At 40.3% G+C, this 24141-nt stretch overlaps 1 protein-coding gene across 3 annotated transcripts in view; it reads right to left on the reverse strand.

The window, feature by feature from the left end:
• galc (galactosylceramidase) overlaps positions 1 to 14802 on the reverse strand; it is a 39764-nt gene extending 24962 nt beyond the window's left edge. Inside the window, exons 1-6 of one of the 3 annotated variants that reach the window (XM_003214421.4) lie at positions 14453 to 14802; positions 12204 to 12272; positions 8731 to 8794; positions 6763 to 6876; positions 4789 to 4928; positions 4330 to 4368 (exon numbers count right to left, since the gene is read on the reverse strand). In XM_003214421.4, the coding sequence (XP_003214469.3) occupies positions 4330 to 4368; positions 4789 to 4928; positions 6763 to 6876; positions 8731 to 8794; positions 12204 to 12272; positions 14453 to 14605 (579 nt within the window). In that variant the 5' untranslated portion in view covers positions 14606 to 14802. The remainder of the gene's footprint in view (positions 1 to 4329; positions 4369 to 4788; positions 4929 to 6762; positions 6877 to 8730; positions 8795 to 12203; positions 12273 to 14452) is intronic. The other 2 variants (XM_008116802.3, XM_016991065.2) reach the window with 2 other exon arrangements.
• Positions 14803 to 24141: the final 9339 nt, after the last annotated feature.

Genomic DNA, 24141 nt, shown 5'->3' on the forward strand with positions numbered 1-24141 from the left:
TCAAATCTTAGAATCTCCCATTCTATGTAATACAAAGGTCAAACCACATTACATGCACCATTACAAAGGAACTGATCTCTCTCTGACTGATAACTTACTATGAATTATGTCCATTTTCCTAATTGTAACAAAAACATATTAGTATGTTATCACTGAAACTCAACAACTACTTATGATAGTCAGCATCCTAAAATATATACTTATACCCTTTAATATTTTTTTAAAAGGAAAAAAATCATTAAAAAATTAGAGAAGATACAAAACAGCACCGAAAATCAAGATAGCACTACAATTTGCTAGGCTAGGCCTCATGCGAAATGTATATAAAAGGAAAAACAACCAGGAAGCTGTTGCCAAAGCTAGACTTACAAAAAAAGAAGGGGTGGAGATAGCTTCATACCATTTTAATAAACCATGGTTTATTTGACCTAAACTGCTACGTAAAAAGCAGGTCATAAAAACACTTGATGGAAAATGAACTGCAACTTTTGTTTGGAAAAAAGCAATTTAGTCATTCTTAATTTTTAGAGAATCAGCAATACTGGGAAATAGGAGCTAAAGTTTTTAGCAACAGCCAAAAGTACCATCTAATGTGTGTTCATGTGGCCACACTTTCAACTTTTACTGTTATTTGTAATGGAAGTAAGAGAGTAAAGAGATTTAAGTAGAACTAAGTGTGCAACTTTTTCCTTCGGAATATTTAGTTCTCACGAGAGCTGGTTATACATTTTTCCTTTGGGCCATTGTAAAACACACACAAAGGAAATTAGATTCAAAAAACTGAACAAAAACATTAGGGGAGCATATAATACCAAGGAAATTTTACAAAACATGCATTTGTATGTTGAATAGGACTTTTTTGATACTGCTTTGATTGCATGTTCCCACAATGGCAGGAGATTGGACTGTATGACCCATGTACTCCCTTTCCAACTTTCCATTTCTATGTTCTGGCCTTTCTATAATACAGAGAGATGGGGATCCTTTAACCTAGTGGTTCCCAACCTCTGGTCCATGGACCACCAGTGGTCCCCAAGAACTAAAATATGGTCTGCTGCCTCACCATTACTACACCATTGCAATGAGAGCAACTGATCTTGCAAAACTCTCTTATAGTGCCAAGGCAATGGGGATGTCAGGAGGGGAGAGGCTGACTACCCACAAGAGGCACGACAAGAAGCCTCCTGTCTGTTGCTTCTCCTCCTCCTACCTCCCCCTGAGCGAAGCCATTCCATGTGGCACCAAGGGGTGCCTTGGTGTCTTCATTTTTAGGCCTGTTCCTGGGGTTATTTGGGGTGCTGATTCCTAAAATTGCATTGAATAGACCACATCAGCTCTAGATTATTAAATATGGTTTTCTGTGGGTGAGCAGATGGCGACTACTGGATGGCATATATTCTATATCAGAAACTAGAGCTGATGTGGTATATCCAATGCAATTTTCTGAATCAGCACCCTAAATAACCAAACTAAATCTAAAGTTGACCAAAAACTGATTCGTAACTCTGTTGGTACTAATGTTGGAGAGTGGTCCCTTGTTAAAGTAGTCCCTGGTCAAAAAAAGGTTGCTTTAGCCTGTGAGACAAATATGCTCCTCACAGCCTTTTCTGCAGTGTTTGGACCCCTTCTAAAATACCAGATAATTTTTTTAAAAAACTGTCAAAAAGTTGTCTTTTTATTTTAGTTTCCATTTAGAGACACAAAACTCTGATGACAAAAATAGCCTGAAATGTATATGCAACAGTAAAAGGAAAAGCATGTCAATAGCAATCAATATGATCTATAGAAATGCAAGCATTAGAAAGAGAAGCATATCTTAAAGAGGCATCAAGCCATGCTTCTGATAATCAAGAGTTTACAGCAGTAACAGAAGTGAATATTCACACTCTGCAAAGAAGTTTAAGCACTCATGCTAATGTTTTATTTTATTAAGTACTAGCTGTGCCCGGCCACGCGTTGCTGTGGCGAAGTATGGTGGTATGGGAAATAAAGTATTGAGGAATTGGTGGTAGTTAAGGTCAAGGGTAAAGGTTTTCCCCAGACATTAAGTCCAGTCGTGTCTGACTCTGGAGATTGGTGCTCATCTCCATTTCTAAGCCGAAGAGCCAGCGTTGTCCGTAGACTCCTCCAAGGTCATGTGGGATGACTACATGGAGCGGCGTTACCTTCCCGCTGGAGCAGTACCTATTGATGCACTCACATTTGCATGTTTTCGAACTTCTGGGTTGGCAGAAGCTGGGGCTAACAGTGGGGGATCTCTCCGCTCCCCCAATTCAAACCTGTGGCCTTTCGGTCCAGAAGTTCAGCAGCTCAGCGCTTTAACACGCTGCGCCATCAGGGGATATTATTTCCTAAAGGTTGTGAATATACAATAGTTCTGATTGGTTTTTTTTTTGTTGGAGGCAAGTATGAATGCTGCAATTAGGAAAAATGATTAGGATGTAATGGCCTTGCAGCTTTAAAGCCTGGCTGTTTCCTCCCTGAGTGAATTTTTTGTTGGGAGGTGTTAGCTGGCCCTGATTGTTTCCTGTCTGGAATTCCCTTGTTTTCAGAGTGGTGTTGTTTGCGATATTTTATGTGCTTCTACTGTCTGTGGCTCTGAGAAAACAGAGGATTTTCCAGACTTTGATGATGGGAATACTTTGTTGGGAGGTGTTAGCTGGCCCTGATTGTTTCCTGTCTGGAATTCCCTTGTTTTCAGAGTGGTGTTGTTTGCGATATTTTATGTGCTTCTACTGTCTGTGGCCCTGAGAAAACAGGATTTGCCAGACTTTGATGATGGGAATACTTTGTTGGGAGGTGTTAGCTGGCCCCGATTGTTTCCTGTGTGGGATTCCCCTGTTTATTTACTGTCCTGGTTTTAGAGATTATATTGTTCTGCATTATTCTATCCCAGTAATTATTTCATATTAAAGAAGAATCTCACTTATCCAACATTTGCTTATACAATGTTCTGGATTATCCAACGCAGTCTGCCTTTTCATAATCAATGTTTTTGTAGTCAGTGTTTTAAATTCATTATGATATTTTAGTGGTAAATTTGTAAATACAGTACAGTAAAGTCTCACTTATCCAACATAAACGGGCCGGCAGAACGTTGGATAAGCGAATATGTTGGATAATGAGGAATTAAGGATAACCGTATTAAACATCAAATTAGGTTATGATTTTACAAATTAAGCACCAAAACATCATGTTAGACAACAAATTTGTCAGAAAAAGTAGTTCAGTACACAGTAATGCTATATAGTAATTACTGTATTTATGAATTTAGCACCAAAATATCACGATATATTGAAAGCATTGACTACAAAAATGCGTTGGATAATCCAGAACATTGGATAAGCAAATATGTTGGAAAATGAGGAATTAAGGATAACCCTATTAAACATCAAATTAAGTTATGATTTTACAAATTAAGCACCAAAACATCATGTTAGACAACAAATTTGTCAGAAAAAGTAGTTCAGTACACAGTAATGCTATATAGTAATTACTGTATTTATGAATTTAGCACCAAAATATCACGATATATTGAAAGCATTGACTACAAAAATGCGTTGGATAATCCAGAACGTTGGATAAGTGAGTGTTGGATAAGTGAGACTCTACTGTAAATACTACATAGCATTACTGCGCATGGAACTACTTTTTCTGTCAAATTTGTTGTATAATATGATGTTTTGGTGCTTAATTTATATAACGATTACCTAATTTGATGTTTAATTGGCTTTTCCTGAATCCCTTCTTATTATCCAACATATTCACTTATCCTGCCGGCCTGTTTACGTTGGATAAGTGAGACTCTACTGTATATTGATAATCTTAAATTATCTGCTTAGAACTGGATTATATGAGGCCCCTTCTTCACAGCTGTATAAAATGCACACTGAAGTGGATTATATGGCAGTGTGGAGTCAAGATAATCCAGTGCAAAGCAGATAATATAAGATTATAAATGGGTTATATAGCTGTGTTGAAGGGCCTTGAGTCTACACTGCCATATAATCCAGTGCAAATTAGATAATCTGTGGAAGAAGTCTAAGTGAGGCCTAAATCTGCCTGTCCCCTAACTGAAACCTGGTTGTCCCTTGGTTGCTAGGCAACCAAGTGGGCAGAGATTAGCCCTCTAAACTGGCAGCAATTGCTCTCCCTCTAATTAGGACTTTATTTTTCTTTTCTTTTTGTTGTATCAACCTTGAGGCGTGGATGATGGGTTGTGTTGTCAAATTTTGAGGTTGGGGGGCCTATACTTTTGTTGTTTTGTGAATTGCCGTGATGCCATCACTCTTTTATATATATAGATGGAAACATAGTCAGCTAACCTACCTTAATATACTTGCTGTCAAAAGAACGCTCATTCCAAATCTTAAAAAAAATACAAAGAACATACATTTAGAGATGTCACAATTTTGCTTGAACATAAATACCAAACCATCAACTCTATCAGTGCTAGACTGGGATAATGGCTGTTGAAGCCAACTCTAATTCTTGAGACCCCATGCTCAGTTATTTCAGCTGGAGGGCTGAAATACAACAAGTACAAGATAACACAGGTTAAGCAGATGACAGTCTCTTCTTATTGCCACCTGAGTTGCTATTCTATATTAAGAATGTGTTTCATGGCTCTGCCGATACATCACTCAATAGATGCAGAATTTAGAAAAAAATGAGGATTTAAAAAAATAATATAAATTATTGGAACCAAGGCAATGCGAGATAACTTCACAATATGTTCAAACCCAAATTATTTTCAAAATATAAAAGAAAAAACAGTCTTTTACTAACCCCGACATAGTCGATGTCCAAACTGTGAAATTTTTTGGCACCGGCTATCCAGGAGACAATATAATAAGCAGTGACATCTGGATACTTGTAGGGCCAATTCTCACCTTTTCCAATCCATCCTGGAAAAGCCCAGGGCAAACCTATAAACAAAATCAGAAGAGACAGTGATACGGAAATATTAAGCTTAATATTCAAAAGACACACTTCATGATGAACAACTGCCTTTGTTAACTGAAGGCGTACAGTTGAAGGAATGGGATGAGTCAAAATGCACCATAATCGATATAATAGCCAATTAAATTCAGTATCACTTGTCAACATTTTTGTCAGTAAGTCAATTTAAGCCAACTTCACTAAATAAAAGTCTGCTTAAAATGAAAGGTTTACTTTTATGCACATTTAGTAATAATCAATCAAATTTGAGTGAGGGATTTTATTTTAATGACTTTAATAATACCTGTATTTACTCGACTCTAATGTTCCATCAAATCTAATGTGTACCTCAATTTCCAAATCCTGAAACCCAAAAAAGCATTTACCATATTACGCAAATCTAATGCGCACCTTAATTTTGGGAAGGTAATTTAGTCAAAAAAGATAAGCATTAGATTCAAGTAAATATGGTATTTTAAATAAATGTTACCCAATTTTGGTCAACTTTACATATATGTAGTTAGATTTTATGCATTTAAACTCCAAAAACGACACACAAAATAAAGTACAGTCTCCAAACACTTGCCCTGTATGAAAAGTGACTCCCAGCCTCCTGGTGAATGCCTATTCTTGAAAAAGAGTCAACTGGAAAGTCAAAAGTGTAGGTGGGTAGAGACTCTAAGGTTGACACATAACTGAAATCACAGTTAGGCAAGCACACATCGCCCAAAGCCTATGAACCAGTTCAGATAATAATCTCCTGGTTAAATAAACTGGAATAGGAACTAGGCTTCAGGCAGATCAATTGTTACTCTTGTCATATAATCTGCAATTAAATGAGGAAGTCTTCAATTAACCCTAGATTGCCATTTCATATGAACCAAAGAAGTGGGGTTACCAACTTTGGACTAAATCTGGATACTAGACCACTTTCAAGCAGTTATTTTAAATTCTGCCTTGTTCCAAAGCTGGAACCATACCTTCATAATTAAATACAAAACACATGAAGATTGCCCAATTAATCCAAAAACCAAATAAAGGGACATGCATGTCCAAATAAACTGCTAGTTCATAACTTATCTGAGTACGCCTCAATATGATTATATGGACTGGCTCAGAGATTTTGTTTAAATATAGCACTTTGGGGGGGTGTCTACCCATGGTTTAGTATAGACCTACCAAGCCAAAATCATGTGACTATAATATCTGTTTTCAAGGAATTATTTGCTCTGTTTACAACATCTCCATTACTCTGCTTATGTGCACTTTTATTCATGCTACAATATTTGCCCTGGGAAAAACTAACAAGAAGGATGGGCCCAGACCATCAGCTTTGTTAAGAGAAGTTATTACTTATTTCTCCTTTTAGCATGGCACATAGCTGCATTTGGCAATTTCTTTCCCTAAATTACTGCCAAACTGATTATTTTTTTAAAAAAAACACTAAGTTTATAAAGAAATGGCACTTGTATTTGCTTTGGTATAGGGTCTCTTTTAGATTGTAAAATCTGCACACCGCAGTGTATTATAATCAAGAAAACATTTATTATCCATAAAAACTGTGTAGATAAAGGACTCTGAAAACAGTTATGAAGAATTAAGTAGGATTTGCAAATTAATCCTAAACATAATATATATATGAACACAGAAAGGTGGAGGACAGGTGCAAAGTAAACTATTTATACTATGTTACAGAATGCTTTTATTTATAAAAGGAGACAGATACAACATTAGAACAGGTTGTAATTAAAAATAAATTACACCGTTTCCAATGAGTTTGGAATGTTGAAACAACACAACTGACAGGTCTACAGTCCTTACCAATTAATTTAATATCAGGGTTCCTCATTTTTGCCTCTTTCATTAGCCACCATTCATAGCCCCGGAAATAATTCTCATCATTCTCATAGTGCATATGTGATGGTTCAGTTCCATCTGGAAAAGAAAAACAGAATTCACTCATAGATAAGTAAATTAAAAACTTACAACCCCACACATAAGCAGAATAACTATGAAAATCACTTCTGCACAAGGATACTGAATATGCAGCATTACACCCACATCAATTTTACTCCACTAGCTAATATGGATAGAAAGAGTTTGACACTGAATATAGTGTAATCAAACACTTGTATACAGAGTCTTTGTTTTCTTTGGATAAGTTAGCTGTCTATCCTATACTGATAGATCACCAAAACCTGTCATGTGAAAACTTGTGCTTTAACCCAGCAATGGATTATTTCAGATCTTGCTTAAGAGCACAAGCACTCAAAGCTACAGATCAATTTGAAGACAGAATGGCAATGTTATAAGCATGGTACAATCAAAACAACACAATAAAAAGACAGAACGCCAATAATATAAAAATGGGGGGGGGGGGGGGAGAGATCAAACATAATACTAAAACAATGTTGGATTATAGGATGGATCCAGAGTTCCAGTCCTCCAGCTACAGCATCTCTCAAGCAGACATCTGTTCTGAACTTTCGTAATGGAAGAAAGTAGAGGGACTTTCATCTACAGCCTCCCACAGTGTTTCAGAGGATGTCCCAAAACTCTGAAGGGATTTGGAGGTAATGGTAGTAATAATAGTAGTAGTAGTAGTAGTAGTAAATTTATTTTTATCCTGCCCTATCTCCCCAAGGGGACTCAGGGCAGTTTATAATAATAAACAATTAAAACCTTAAAAGTATAATGCAGGGGAGGTTGAAATGAATGAAAACTGTCTTCATTTCTATTTGTTTGCTTTATTAAGATGTCATACTTAGCGCTAATGTCTAAGGATCTCAAGATAAAATAAAATCAATATGACATGTTTAAGTATAACAAAAATGTAAAACTACTGAATTGTTCCACCAACAGGATTTGCTCTAAACCCTGTGATGAAAAACTTTCAAAGGAGTCCTTCCATCCATGAGACTCAACATCGAAACCTGTGAAAATAACCATTTACAAGATCCAATGCTGTACTTTGGAATACTACTTTGGAGTATGTCAGGGGAACTGAAAGTTTTTAATGCTCTGTGCAGCCATATAATGCAGCACTTCATCTTTATCATCCTAAGAAAATGCATGCCTTATTTAGAGGGCCAGCAATTATCTGCATGTGATATAGCAACCTGCACAGATTGATAGAGTCATTTAACATATTAAAACAGATGTAATTTTAAAAAGTTCTGAATAGATACATCTGTTCCCTGAACTCATATTTATAAAAACGCAGTATCAGTTTCCATATGCTCCAAAGAAAGCAGATTAGGTACTCCCTCCCAACTATCTGTTTGACATTGAGATCCCGAACTTACTTGGAAACATAGGAATCATATTTCATGAGATAACACCTTGTTTGCAGGTGATATTTTAATACTAATCTACCTAATATAAGTTAGTAGGTAATCCTATACGTAGATGACACATGCTAGCACATGAAAAACAACCCTGGCTGTCCTTCAGTTCATCCACAGTCTGCCTAATATTTATTTTGCCATAAATTAGGCAGGTTTTCTTACATTCTCTGGTGCCAAACAATTCATTCCAAGCAAGAAACTCACTTTCTCAGGAGACTGCATTATTACAATAATATGTCAACAAGAAAAATTGCTACTATTTATTATGCTACTTCTTTTATTTCCAACAACAAAATCAGGGATTATAATATACTACAGTAAAATAATCCGTCAAATCTCCTGACATAATATATCATGAAAAGGTGAGGTGAATGTATTGGCTGATAATTACAGTATTCATATAAGACTTTGCTGATAAATCTAGTTCTTCAAATTTTTATACCTGTAGACTGTGCATCCCCTCCGATTTCGACTTTGAGGATTTGCAAAGCAGCACCAAAGTTTGGCTTAAGGGAGGAAAAAGGTAAATACCATTAATATTTCTGTTACACATAAAAATGCCATACTAAAGGTAACTTAAATCCTCATCTATTACAATCAGTTATACCAGTATGACAATCTTTTTTTCTTAAAAAATGATGGAAACAGTCATCACATCCAGACTCAATGGTTAGCAAATACTAATTTTCAGAATTCTATCTTATTAAGGATGACACACAGCATCATCCAAGAGACCCAAGAGAACACCAGCAGCAGGGAGCTTGGAGGAAGAGGCATTTGTTTGCTATAGGCTGCCTTTCACCCCAGCTCCTGGTGACTGTTTCCTTATGGACTGAGGCCCTGACTGGCTGATGCAAGGCCCAGCAGAAACACCTGCTTACCACCAGAGGATGGGGGATAAAACTTGTGCGCCCACTGCACCCGTTCTTTGAGAAGTCAGATTTGGCCTCAGTGGTACATGCCGATATGCTACCGAGCCCAATTCAAAGTGCTGGTCTTGACCTATAAAGCCTTAAACGGTTCTGGCCCAATTTACTTATCCGAACGTATCTCCTCATATGAGCCAGCTAGATCCCTAAAATCATCTGGAGAGGCCCTGCTCTCGGTCCCACCTGCCTCGCAGGCGCGGCTGGTGGGAACGAGGGACAGGGCCTTCTCGGTGGTGGCTCCCCGGCTGTGGAACACCCTCCCCACAAATATCCGACAAGCCCCAACTCTTCTGGGTTTCAGAAAGGCTGTGAAAACATGGCTGTGTGCACAAGCTTTTAACGAGTAGTATGATAACGTCGACATGGTCCGATTGAAGGCTGAAGCATGAGGTTTTTAGACAAATTGATCTAATTTACATATGTTTTAATTTTTATAATGTATTTTAATGATGTATTTTTATAGTTTTGATTATATGTACTGTTTTTGTTTTATTATTATGTTCTTGGCATTAAATGTTGCCAACTGTGTAAGCCGCCCTGAGTCCCCCCGGGTGAGAAGGGCGGGGTATAAATTCTGAAAATAAATAAATAAATAAGTTACATCCCATCTGGATAACTGTAACACGCTCTACATTGGGCTGCCTCTGAAGTGTGCTTAGAAACTTCAGCTGGTCCAAAGAGATACAGCCAAGTTGCTAACTGCGGCTGGCTACAGGGAGTAGACAGCCCCCATTGCAGCAGCTCCACTGGCTATCAGTCTGTTTCTGGGAACAATTCAAAGTGCTGGTTATGACCTATAAAGCCCTAGATATTTGGCTGACCACATCCCCTTGTACGAACCTGCCAGGTCCCTGAGATCTTCAGGAGAAGCCCTTCTCTCAGTCCCACCTCCATCTCAATTAAGTTCGGTTGGTAAGAACGAGAGGGCATTCTCAGTGGCTGCCCCTTGACTCTGGAACTCCCTGCTCAGGAAAGCCAGAATGGACCCCTCCCTGCTATCCTTCCAGCGGCAAGCTAAACCTTCTCATTCAGAAACGCTTTTAAAGAAAGTTTTTGAGTATATTTTATAGATTTTAACTGTGAATTTTTAATACTGTTATGTTTAATTCTGTTTTAATGTTTGCATATTTGTATATTTAGAATGATGTAATCATACATGTAATCTAAGTCACTTTGAGTATCCTTCAGGAGAGATAAAGCAGAGTATGCATAATATAATAATAATAATAATAATAATAATAATAATAATAATAATATGTGCAGTGTCGAGATGCTTGTGCATGAACTTTCCACCTTTAACTTCATTTTCTTGTCACCGAAGCTTGACTTATCTATGACCCTACCACATCAACTCACATAATTTCTATGTCTTCTATTCTCAAATGTAATTATGGCAGGCATAAGAGAATACTGTTTATTCTTTTGTATTCCACAACTATGGAAGAAGGAAGACTCAAAAGATCTCTATCCCAAAAACTAGAGAAGGAAAGGCCAAGAGTAAACTAGCTTGGTAATCAAGTTTCAGAGCCTTTGAGATTTCACCAAACAACACACCAACTTCATACCACAGATGATAGATTCTGCAATATTGACAAAATTAGTCACCCAACACCACCAATGTCAGAGATTTTAAGGCAACTCTACAAAACGTAGTGGAAAAAAGCTCACAAGGACAAATCTCATATTTCATCTACAGTTGTTTCTACTAGCAATTCATTTAGCTATTAAATTTCTATTTTTCCACACTGTAAAGCACTGTTCAAAGAGGCAAACAAGGAGACAAAATAAATATTAAAATTGTCAGGATAAATCAATTATATGTTCAATATCATTACACTGCTGTGTTTACCACAAGCAAATGACTAATTTTATCTGCAAGAACCTGTATGATTCAAGTAAATTTCCTTGGCTGTTATTAATGTGCACAAGTCACAGTAATAATTACAAGAAGAAGAAAAACAGCCTTCATTACTATATTATTCACAGCACTATGATCTTCAATTACGGCCAGCAACCTTGTAATACCCATTGGTAACTATAAGAAAACATGTTCCAATTTTCATATCCTCATGTGAAAGCACTTCATTTTTCAATTTTCCAGTTATTTTCATTTGTATCCCTTTTCTATATATCTGTATAATACATAATGACTAAATAAACACAACAAAATCATAATCTGGCAACCTAGTATCCACCCCAACTGGAATAGACCCATTGTATCAACTTTCAAAAAGAGGTTTCAAGCTATTTATTAACTATTCTCCTCTACTCAATTAATTCTGAACACATACTGTTAGCATCTGAGAGAAACCTTACAAAAGGTTCTTGGACAGGAGAAAAAGAAAATTCCACAAAAAATGGAGCAACGGCCAAAAATGTCTCTCTTCTCTACATTCTTTGTTGTTTGAACATGGAACACAGAGCGCTATTTGAAACAGTCTCAGTTATCAAGCAGTACTCGGTTCTTCTTTTGTGAGCTTTCTACATAAGAGGACAGCCATGTTAAAACAATGCCATGAATGTGAAATAGATCCTATAGTCACTCCAGTCCAACACTTTGTTACTAACAACATAAAGCTTGCTGCCACTTTGTTTCAACAGCCAAAAGTCAGTTTGGGTCAGTTTGGTCCTGGAGCGCTAAAACAAATAAAAACACTCAATGTGTTTCCTGCTACTGACCGTCTTCTTCCAGAGTTTCTCTCATTACTCACAACTCAATAATCAGGCTACTGTTCATACTAAAAGAAAAAGATGGTAGGAGTGAAGGAGATTAATCAGTGAACTTTAAACATATTTCTGACACTAATCTGAAGCAACAACAGCCTCTTCAGGAAAAAATAGAAGTTTTAGAAGCATACAATTGGGAGAAAATATCTGATAAAACATTAATAACCAATAAGATACTATTTCTGCAACATATCCTCAGGTTAAAACAAACTGGAAGAGCAAAATCATTTGTTAAAAAGATAATCTCAATAATTATTACCTTAAAAAGATAATCTAAAATCTGAGAGCGGTAAGGCTCTGGATAATTCACAAGAAGTCGGGAAGTTGCCTGCAGCAAAGAAAAACAAACATTTGGAAAGATCACCATATACATATTTATACAGTAAAACAAATGCTGTTTTTTAATTACAGTATGTAGTATGATAAATTAACTTCATTTACATTTAAGTTCAACTTCCCAGGCCCCAATAAAACTTTTCAATCTTGTCCCTATTTTCTTCACAACATTCATTCTCCCTGATACACAAGACTTCAAATCTTCCTTCATGGATTCATGACACATTCATGTAAAAATCCTATCAAAAAGGTTAGGCTGTTTTGTTCCTACCAAATCTTATGCATCAAGATAACATGTGCCACCTTTCCTCTAGTGAACTCAAGGCAGCACTACTGGGATTCTCCCTCTGCATTTTATTCTCACAACAACCCTGTGAAGCAATTAAGGCCAAAAGAGTGGCTGACTCAAATGATTTTGATAGCTAAAAACTATCCCAAGCAATGCTCTAACAACTATACCACAGTGGCTTTTAGGTGCTATAAATTCTTGTTCCTTTGAGGAACTCAACATATGTCACCATAAAAGAGCCCAAAGAAAAGCAAAGTATATAAGCTTCAACGACTAGCACTTGGAGCGATTTACAAAAAAAAAAAAAGGGGGGGAGGGTTCACTCTTAAAAAGCTATGTAATAAATACACCCTACCCATGGCCATTCCTCTGAGATGTATTTCCGTAACAGAGTGGGGAAACTTAGGCTGCATCTACACCGTAAAATTAATACAGTCTGACACCTCTTCAACCACCATGGCTCAAAGCTATGGAATTGTAGGACTTGCAGTTTGATGAGGTACCAGCACTTTATGGCAGAAAAGGCTAAAGACCTTGTAAAATTACAACACCCAGGATTCCATAGCATTTGGCCATGGCATTTAGTACTGTCAGACTGCATTAATTTTAAAGTGCAGTAGATACACCATTCAGATTTAAATCTGCAAATTGCATAGGGAAATCATGAGTAAGTCACTGTCTCTGACTCTAAGTTCGCAGAGTTATAATAACGACAAAATAAAGCACTATAAGAGCCCCGATGGCGAAGTGCGTTAAAGCACTGATAACTGTCAGAAGCATAGTGCTGGAATAAACACTGTTTCACAAATAAATGAAAGAATCAAGTATTTGGGAGAAATGCTAGAAAATGTGGCCCAATGTTATAGCTGAGGACCCTAAGGGTGCATTTAGGTAAAGGTAAAGGTTTCTCCTGACATTAAGTCGAGTCGTGACTGACTCTGGGGGTTGGTGCTCATCTCCATTTCTAAGCCGAAGAGCCAGCATTGTCCGTAGTTACCTCCAAGGTCATGTGACCTTGGAGCGATACCTATTGATCTACTCACATTGGCATGTTTTCGAACTGCTAGGTTGGCAGAAGCTGGAACTAACAGCGGGCGCTCACTCTGCTCCCGGGACCTTTCGGTCTCCAAGTTCGCAGCTCAGTGCTTTAACACACTTCGCCACTGGGGCTCCAAGGGTGCCTTTACATCGCAGAATTAATGCAGCTCAACACTACTTTAACTGACCTGGATCAATGCTATGGAATCCTGGAAGGTGTTGTTTGGTGATATAACAGCACTCTTAGCAGTCAAGACTGAAGACCTTAAAAACTACAACCACGGAATTAGGTGTCATGTGAGCCATGGCAGTTAAAAGTGGTGGGGCCCAGCCTAATTTCCCAGAGCCGGGGAGCCACCACCAAGCAGGCCCTCTCCCTCGTCCCCACCAACTGCAGTTGTGAAATAACCCAATCCAAAGCAGATGTGGTGGGATATTTTGATATTGATATTTTGGGTTATATGGCTGTGTGGAAGGGCCCTCAGTCAACATAGTATAGACCTCTGGGTTAGACTTGTTCCAGACGAGGCTGTAGTTCATACAGCAGACACCAAGGTAATGGCCTGAACCAGTTGAGGCCCTAGTTCACTTGACATGAGTGAACCATGAGTATAGACCAGGCACGGGCAAAGTTGGGCCCTCCAGGTGTTTTGGACTTCAAGTCCCACCATTCCTCACAGCCTCAGACCCCTTCCTTTTCCGCTTAAGCGGCTGAGGGGGAAAAGGAAGGGGTCTGAGGCTGTGAGGAATGGTGGGACTTGAAGTCCAAAACACCTGGAGGGCCCAACTTTGCCCGTGCCTAGTCTAGACCCTCCTCGTCCTCCTGCTCCAAATGACTGACTCACCCCTCCTCCGCTGACCGCGCCGACGCCGTCGAACTCCCTCGTGGGCCCCGCCGCGTCGTCCAACCAGTAAGTGCCGCTCCGTTTGCCCCAAGAGGCCTCGACGCCCCACTCCACGCTTAGGCCCAGCAGCAGCGCCAAGCCACACAGCCACATCTTCCCTGAGGGGGATTCTCTCCTCAGGAAGAACGAAGGAGAGGAAGGCGGAGACCTCAGTTCCTGCGTGAAGGCGACGAGGAAGAAGAAGCAGCAGCAACAAGCGGCTCCTCCCGCGCCTTCATGACCGACTGAGGGAGACGCGTCGGCGAGAGGAGCTCCATTTCGTCTCCAAGCAGGGTCACGTGACGCTTGGGTCACGTGACCAGGGAAAACAAACAAAAACAGGGAAGGGGGATGTTTGGGTTTTTTTTCTCCGCCCTTCGTGACGTTGGCGACAAGCCCCGCCTCCTTTGGGCTGGAAGGCAGCATGCTTTGTTTACAATATTGAAGATTAGAAGTCCCTTCTACACAGCTGAATAAAATCCCACATTTTCTGCTTTGAACTGGGATATATGGCAGTGTGGACTCTGGGCCCTTCCACACAGCCCTATATCCCAGAATATCAAGGCAGAAAATCCCACAAACTCTACTTTGAATTGGGTTATCTCAGTCCACACTCAGATGATGTGGGATTTTCTGCTTTGATATTCTGAGATATAGGGCGGTGTGGAAGGGCCTCCGATAGCCCAGGTCAAAGCTGCTAATGTGGGATATTTTGCTTGGATATTCTGGGTTATTGAGCTGTGTGGAAGGGCCCTAGGTAGGTAAAGATTTTCCCCTGACCTTAAGTCCAGTCGTGACCGACTCTGGGGGTTGGTACTCGTCTCCATTTCTAAGCCGAAGAGCCGGCGTTGTCCCTAGACACTTCCAAGGTCATGTGGCCGCCATGACTGCATGGAGCGCCGTTACCTTCCCGCCTGAGCAGTACCTATTGATCTACTCACATTGGCATGTTTTCGAACTGCTAGGTTGGCAGGAGCTGGAGCTAATAGCGGCCGCTCATTCTGCTCCCGGGATTTGAACCTGGCACCTTTTGGTCCGCAAGTTCAGCAGCTCAGCGCTTTAACACACTGTGCCACCAGGGGCCCCGGAAGGGCTCTATATGGCAGCTTTTATTTAGTGGATGGGTAGAAGAGGGATTTCTGGAAGCGTTGCTTTAATGCAGTGGTTCTCAACCTTCCTAATGCTGCCATCCTTTAATACAGTTTCTTATATTGTGGTGACCATCAACCATAACATTGTTTTTGTTTCTACTTCATAACTGTAATTTTGCTACTGTTATGACTTGAAATACTGAAAGCAATGATGTTCCCTGTAGTAACCTATGGATGCAAGAGCTGGACCATAAGGATGGCTACACTGGCTTCCAGTTTGTTTCCAGGCGCAATTCAAGGTGCTGGCTTTAGCCTACAAAGCCCTATACAGTTCGGGCGCAGCCTACTTGAGGGACCATATCTCCTTCTACCAACCCACCCAAGCCCTGAGATCCTCAGGAAAGGCCCTTCTCTCGGTCCCACCACCATCACAGGCTCATTTGGTGGGAATGAGAGAGAGGGCCTTATCGGTGGTGGCCCCGCGGCTCTGAAACTCCCTAATGAGGTACGATCAGCCCCCTCCTTAATGGCCTTTTGTTCACAAATTAAAACCTTTCTGTGGAGCCAGGCCTTCCCAGATAAATGAAAATAGGCACTGCCAGTTTGATATATAATTTTTTTTATTATAATTGACAAATAACGTCAGTGGCTGGAGGTTATAGATATCTTTAATATGGTGTTTGTTGTAAATTTTTTAAAATTGTTTTATTTGGTATCTTAATTGGGTTTTTGATCGGGATATGATGTTTTAATTGATTATGTATTGCTGTTCAGTGTATTTGTATGAATTTTATATGCTGTACGCCGCTTTGAATCCCACCCACGGGAGAAAAGTGTGATAGGAATGAATGAATGAATGAATAATAATAATAATAATAGCTAAGGAAGATAGACGCTTTGGAACAGTGGTGTTGGCAGAAAATCCTGAGAGTGCCTCCGAGTGCAAAAAGATCCAACCAGTCCGTACTCCAGGAAATAATGACCGGCTGCTCACTGAAGGAAAGGCTATTAGAGGCAAAGCTGAAGTACTTTGGCCACATAATAAGACAGGAAAGCTTGGAGAAAATGATGATGATGCGGAAAATGGAAGGAAAAAGGAAGAGGGCAAGATGGATGGAAGGTATCCTTGAAGTGACTGGCTTGACCTTGAAGGAGCTGTGGGTGGTGACCGCCGACAGAGAGCACTGGCATAGGCTGGTCCCTGAGATCATGAAGAGTTGGAAGCAACTGAACGAATAAACAACAACAATGAATTGTAATGTAAATATCTGATATGCAGGATGTATTTTCATTCACTGGACCAAATACCCGACACACCCAAATTTGAATACTTGTCGTTTGGGAATTATAGTTGCTGTGATTTATAGTTAACCTCCAATCAAAGAGCATTCTGAACTCCATGAACGATGGAATTGAATCATACTTGGCACACAGAACTCCCATGACAAACAGAAAGTACAGTAGAGTCTCGCTTATCCAACATAAACTGGCCGGCAGAATGTTAGATACGCAAAAATGTTAGATAATGAGGGTTTAAGGAAAAGCCTATTAAATGTCAAATTACGTTATGATTTTTCAAATTAAGCACCCAAACATCATGTTTTAAAACAAGTCTGCCACTTATTTAGGAGCGTGGCTGCACTTGTGTTGATGTGGCATGTTGGTCCACTGGGCATTGCTGTCTAGAGAAACAGCTGTGGATCCAGGCAGGAGACAGACTACGTTGGATAATGCAGAACATTGGATGAGTGAAGGTTGGATAAGCAAGACTCTACTGTATTGGAAGGGTTTGGTGGGCATTGATGTTGAGTTTTGGAGTTGTAGTTCACCTACATCCAGAGAGCAATGTGGATTCCAAACAATGATTGAGCTGGACCAAACTTGTCACAAATACTCAATATGCCCAAATTTGAACACTGGTGGAGTTTGGGAGAAATAGATCTTGACATTTTGGAGTTGTAGTTGCTGGGATTTATAGTTTGCCAAAGAGCCCCTTGAGCCCCACCAACGATAGAATTAGGCCAAACTTCCCACACAGAAGCCCCCATGACCAACCAAATATACTAAAGGGATTTGGGCTCCTAAGACCATCAGAAATATGTTTTCTGATGGTCTTTGGGAACCCCACTGAAACCCACCTTGCAACCTCCTCCCCCCCAGGGGTCCCAACCCCCAGGTTGAGAAACACAGCCAGAATCACTGGGTAGCTATGAGTTTTCTGGGCTGTATGGCCATGTTCCAAAAGCATTCTCTTCTGATGTTTAGCCCACATCTATGGCAGGCATCCTCAAAGGTTGTGATGTCTGTTGGAAACTAGTCAAGTAAGTTTTATATAGCTGAAGAACTCTTTGTCTGTTTGAGGCAAGTGTGAATATTGCAGTTGGCCACCTTGATTAGCATTGAATAGCCTTGCAGCTCCAAAATCTGGCTGCTTCCTGCCTGGGAGGTGTTAGCTGACCTAAGAGCCCTGGCTTTGTCTCCAAATCGGGAAACAAGCAACATTCGCTGAAAACTGCTGTTTCAGCACCACTCTTAAAGGGACAGGAGCTGCCTTTCAAAGTTTTGCTGCATCCCCTTGGCTTTGCTGTTCCTTATTTCCTCTAAGGCCCCTTCCACACAGCTGTATAAAATCCACGTTGAACTGAGACCCCTTTCACACTGCTCTATATCCCAGGACTAATCCCAGATTATCTGTTTATCCCAGATTATCTGGCATTGTAGACTCATATAATCCAGTTCAAGGGAGATAATCAGAGATCAGATCCTGGGGTATATGGCAGTATGGAAGGTGTTTCAGTTCAATGTGGATTTTATACAGTGGACTCAAATAACCCAGAGCCCTTCCACACAGCTATATAATGCAGATCAAAGCAGATAATGTGAGATTTTATACAGCTTTGTGGAAGGGGCCCCAGTTCAAAGCAGATATTGTGGATTATCTGCCTTAATATTCTGGGTGTTATGTCTGTGTGGAAGGGGCTCTAAACATGTGAAAAGGATCAAGAGTAAAGAGATCAAACAATAGCTTTTGCACACTTTGCTTTCAGTGTTGTCTTGGATTCAGGCTGTAAATTGAATATGAAATGGACACAGGGAAGAGATTACTTAAGGTGCATCTACACCCTAAAATTAATGCAGCTCAATACCACTTTACTATGGCTCAATGATATGGTACCCTAGGAGTTGTAGTTTCACATGGTCTTCTCTGCCAAAGAGTGCTGATGCCTTACGAAACTACAACTTCCAAGGATTTTGTAGTATGGAGCCATGGCAGTGAAAACTGCATCAAATTGCATTAATTCTCCAGTGTAGATGCTTCCTAAGAGTGTCTTGCTAAAATAGCTACAGCACAAACAAATGAAACATAGAGGCCAGAAGAGAGGAAATGAAACTACAGAAAGTTAGCATATGTTAACATTTAGAAATAATATTAATATAGCTGAAAGAGAAATATATTTCACTGTAGTGGCTAAAACGGAGCTTGTTATAAGTGCAAACCATGGACAGGGAACTTCAATGGCTGCATCTACACACCATAAAATTAATGCAGTTTGACACCATTTTAATTGCCATGACTCAATACCATGGAATGAAGGGAGTTGCCCTGTAGGCTGCACAATTTCCATCCCAGTTGTGTAGATTCACAGCAGGTGGGATGCAGCTTCCAGATGGCTCTCATCCCAAATGTGAGAACAGAGGCAATACAAATAGGCAGACATGTCCTATTTTAATGTGGGTTGGCACTGTGCAGCCTTAATGGAAGGCTTCCCTTAATTGAAGTACATGCCATCCATTGAATGTTCAGACTTTAGGGAGTTATTTACAACCCTGGAATAATAATATTTGAGATGTGATGTCGTAGGGTAATTTGAGGGGGAGAAACCAAAGACAATTCTTCCACCCACTGCATCTGATTTTAAATTACATAGGTCCACAATCAGCTGTCTCATTCAGCAGCAAAATATGTACTGTAAATACTTAGAATTGCACAAAAGCATGAGTCAGGCAATAACTATAAGAACCATATAAAGTGCACATCATTCAACACCTGAGTATCACTTGAAAAGTGCCATTTTAAATGACTGTGTCTGAAGTTTCACAGGGCGATAAATCTCACAACACTTGCTGATGTGTAAGTTTTGTACATTTCTCAGCAACTATATTGATCCACACTTCTAACATGATGACAGCAGTGATAACAGCAGGAAATTCCGCCTCCAATTAAATTACAAAATCATTATAGCTAGTTCAGACATGTGCTTAAACAGCTGTATGTTAATGCAATAATGTGTCCTTCCTGTTCTGTTACTTTGTTTATAGCCCAGTCCCATCCCCCCAAAAAGAACAAGATAACAAGACTTTAAAAATGCACATGTAGGTAAAAGGTTATGCTTAAAATAAGATTAAACTCTTGACAAAATTAAAATAATGTAAAACCTTGATTTGAGAGCCAAAACTAATAGTACGTCAGTCTTCCACATTCAGTTGAGTTAGGGACACAGGACTCCCATGAAAATGAAAAACCACACATTTTAAAAATGCTATTTTTTCTACTTGAGATAATACTTCTCTAGGAACACTATGATCAACTTCTGCTGGAAACTAAACATAGAATCACCTTGCAAGTCCTTGAGACTCAAGCCACTACTCCATGCTTTAGGATTGCCAAAAATGGCAAATGACTTGGCAGCACACAAAAACAGCAACAACAATCAATGACAAACTCTTCTGGTAGATTGCTGAGCAAGGAAAGGGTAATCCATATTGTTATTCCATCTACAGTACATTCATATTTCATTGACTATCAAGTTTGCAGTTCTTATTGCATCATCAGTGGCATCTGATTTCTATGGGTCACATCTTATCTGCTCAAATCTATGTCTGTGCATTTCCCTGACCTGAAATCACCAGTGTTCTGCTCTGCTCATTTTCATATTCCGCTATGGATTCATTCATTGTCCCTGATACTTGAACGAATCTCAGAGTGCATCTGCACTGTAGAAATAATAAATTTTGCACCACTTTAACTGCCATAGCTTAATGCTATGGGAATTGTAGTTTTACAAGATCTTCAATCTTGAGTGCTAAAGAGGGCTGTTGTATCACCAAACTACACCTCCCAGGATTCCATAGCATTGAGCTAGGTCAGTTAAAGTGATGTTGAGCTTCATTAATTCTGAGGTGTAGATGCACCCCTCAGTGTTGTCATCTATAAAATTGGCCCACATTTTCTAGCATGCCTCCCAAATACTTGATTCCTTCATTTATTTGTGAAACAGTGTTCTGCTTACGTGTTTATTCCAGCAGTGTGCTTCTGACAGTTATCTGGATGATGTCAAGATAGTTTACTATAATGATCTAAACCAGGGGTCCCCAAACTAAGGCCCGGGGGCCGGATGCGGCCCATCAAAGCCATTTATCCGGCCCCCATGGCACAAGGGCAGAAGGGGGTTGGGCGAAATGACCCAAGGGGTCTCTTCTTCTCTTACAACCCTTATTATTATTATTATTATTATTATTATTATTATTATTATTATTATTAACATTGAGGCTGGGTGGCCATCTGTCAGGGGTGCTTTGCTTGTGCGTTTGGTGCACAAAGGCAGAAGGGGGTTTGACTAAATGGCTCACGGGGTTTCTTCCAACCCTCTTTATTATTATTATTATTATTATTATTATTACTATTATTATTATTACTATTATTATTAACATTGAGGCTGGGTGGCCATCTGTCAGGGGTGTTTTGCTTGTGCTTTCGGTGCACAAGGCAGAAGGGGATTGGACTCAATGGCCCAAAGGGTCTCTTCCAACCCTCTTTTTTATTATTGTTGTTATTATTTATTTATTATTGCTCGGTGGCCAACTATAGTCCGGCCCTCCAACGGTCCGAAGGATCGTGAACTGGCCCCCCGTTTTAAAAGTTTGGGGACCAATAAAAGTTCATGGCAGCTGTGGACCAGTATCACCTGGAGTGAGGGCATTTTTTTATCTCTGCCATAGCATTTTCTATAGATTCTATCACTAGATGCACAAACACTGCATTTTTGCTATCCCATGTGTATGACAGTAGTTTGTCTTTCTAAACTTGACACTCATATTTTGGCTCTGTTGTTGTATTTTATATATCAGCAAGGGCCCTTTCACACAGCCATATAACCCAGAAGATCTAGGCAGAAAATCCCACAATATCTGCTTTGAACTGGGTTAACTGAGTTCACATTACTATATATTCCAGTTCAAAGCAGATAATGTAGGATTTTATTCAGCTGTATGGAAGAGGCCCCAGACAGAGATTTCTGTTGATGTAAGATAAGGTTTCTGTGAAGGGCTGTTTCTTTTGCCAGGTAGATATTTACATGGCTTAAGTACAATTAAATAAATGAAAGGTGTCTGTCACTTAATGGACAGGTCTGAGCTCCTGCTTTTATCCACACAAATATTTTAATGGTTTTGCCTGAAGAGATGTATTGATTTTGTCAGATGTGCTAGACATTTGCTTCAAATGCTATACAACCAACTTTTTGTTTTTTATCATCAGCAATGACTTAAGAAAAGACAAAGTGATGAAATGTGGCATTTGTTTCCTGTTTTTAATGACTTCTGGTGCTTAGGTTTTGTATGTTTCTACTTGTGTCACGACCCAGGCTGCAGAGCACCAATAACCATACACAGAGGCCAGAATCTATCTAATATCTTTATTAAGGAAATATGTAAAGTCAATAAAAATAAGTGTAGAATATAGTTCAGAAGAAGACCTTTCAGGAAAGGTCAATTATAGTCCAGGAAAACAATGTCCAATATAAAATATTAAGGTCCAAAGTTGTAATCCAATAACCGAAACACTCACTTTGCCAAGCAAAGTGAGGGGAGATGACAAGGTTCTTAGTCCAAGGAACTTGATGTAAGGCTAGGAAATAAACTTGATTCTTGAAACACAAGGCTTGATACAAGGCAACAAGGAACGAGGAACAGGGACAAAATCCGTGGTAAATACTTGGCAAGGTCCTGGAAAGCAAGGCTGAGTCCTAGGAAGCAAGGCAAGGTCCGTGGAGCAAAACAAGGCTGGAAACGGGAACGAAGGCTTGGAAGCGGGAACGAAGGCTTGGAAGCGGGAGTAGCGCTGTCCACACACAACCTACTCCAGTAGCTGACGAATTGACTCCGCAAGATTCCTACAGGGCAAAGAACCTAAATAGGGTCTCGTTTTCCCACCAAAGAACACTTCTCTGGGGAAACAGAACCGAAAGTCAATCTCTGTGTCCAGATGCATGACTCCCTAAAGTTTCTCATGGAAGCAGGCTTAATCAGCTGAATGCCTGGCTGCGATTCTCAGGCTTCTGCGATTAGCCTGTTGAACTCCTTTTTGTTGTTGATAATAATTACGGCGAGAAAATGGGGGAGATTTTGACTCAGGGCTTGTTTGGCAGATTTCTGGAAGACAAACCTCCTGCAGGTGCAAGGGCTCCAATTCTGGCTGGGAAAGTTCCAATTCTGGCTGAAACGGTGGAAAACCCAAGTTTTCCTCTTCATCTGTCACAACAGCGCTAGGAACGGGACTACATGGCCCATGAGTCATCACACTATCCCCCTCCTCAAGCCCCCTCTCAAAATAGGGCTCCCTCCCCGAGGCGCGAGGCCGCGGCTTGGTGGGGTAGGTCTGATGGAAGCGGCGGGTTAAATCGGGGGCATGGACTGTGGAAGCGTCTTCCCAAGAGCGTTCTTCGGGGCCAAAACCCACCCAGTCAATGAGATATTGAAGGCGGCGGCGGTGAAAGCGAGAATCCAAAATGTCCTGAACCTCGAATTCCTCCTCCCCATCCACCAAAACAGGAGTGGGGGCCGGCCGGTCTACATCAGGGCGCACACCATCCGCCGGAAGGAGCAGGGAGCGATGAAACACTGGATGAATGCGCATAGAGCGCGGAAGTTGGAGTTTGAAAGTCACGGGGTTTAGTTGTGCCACCACTGGATAGGGACCAATGAAACGGGCATCTAGCTTCCGGCAGGGACGGTGGGAGGGCAAGAAACGAGTGGACAGGAAAACCCGGTCTCCTACCTTGATTTCGGGGCCCGGCTGGCGATGACTGTCAGCGTGGCGTTTATAGTCCTCCTTGGCTTGATCTAGTTGCTGGAGCAAAAGTTGTTGCACCGCTGTGAGTTCTTGCAGCCAGTCCTCCGCTGCAGGGACTTCTGAGGTTTCAATGACAGAAGGAAAGAAACGTGGATGGAAGCCGTAGTTTGCAAAGAACGGGGTTTCTTTAGTTGAAGCCTGGACACCATTGTTGTAGGCAAACTCCGACAGCGGCAACAGGGAAGCCCAATTGTCCTGCTGATAGTTTACATAACAGCGAAGGTATTGTTCCAAAGTGGCATTGGTGCGCTCAGTTTGCCCATCCGTTTGGGGATGGTGAGCCGAAGATAAACGAGAGTCTATGCCCAATAGTTTTTGTAGTGCTTTCCAGAAATGAGAGGTGAATTGAGACCCACGGTCTGTGACCAAACTCTTGGGCAATCCATGTAATCTGAAAACATGCTGAAGGAATAAATCTGCAGTCTCTT

Source organism: Anolis carolinensis, chromosome 1, assembly GCF_035594765.1.
Source record: "Anolis carolinensis isolate JA03-04 chromosome 1, rAnoCar3.1.pri, whole genome shotgun sequence".
Classification (NCBI taxonomy): domain Eukaryota; kingdom Metazoa; phylum Chordata; class Lepidosauria; order Squamata; family Dactyloidae; genus Anolis; species Anolis carolinensis.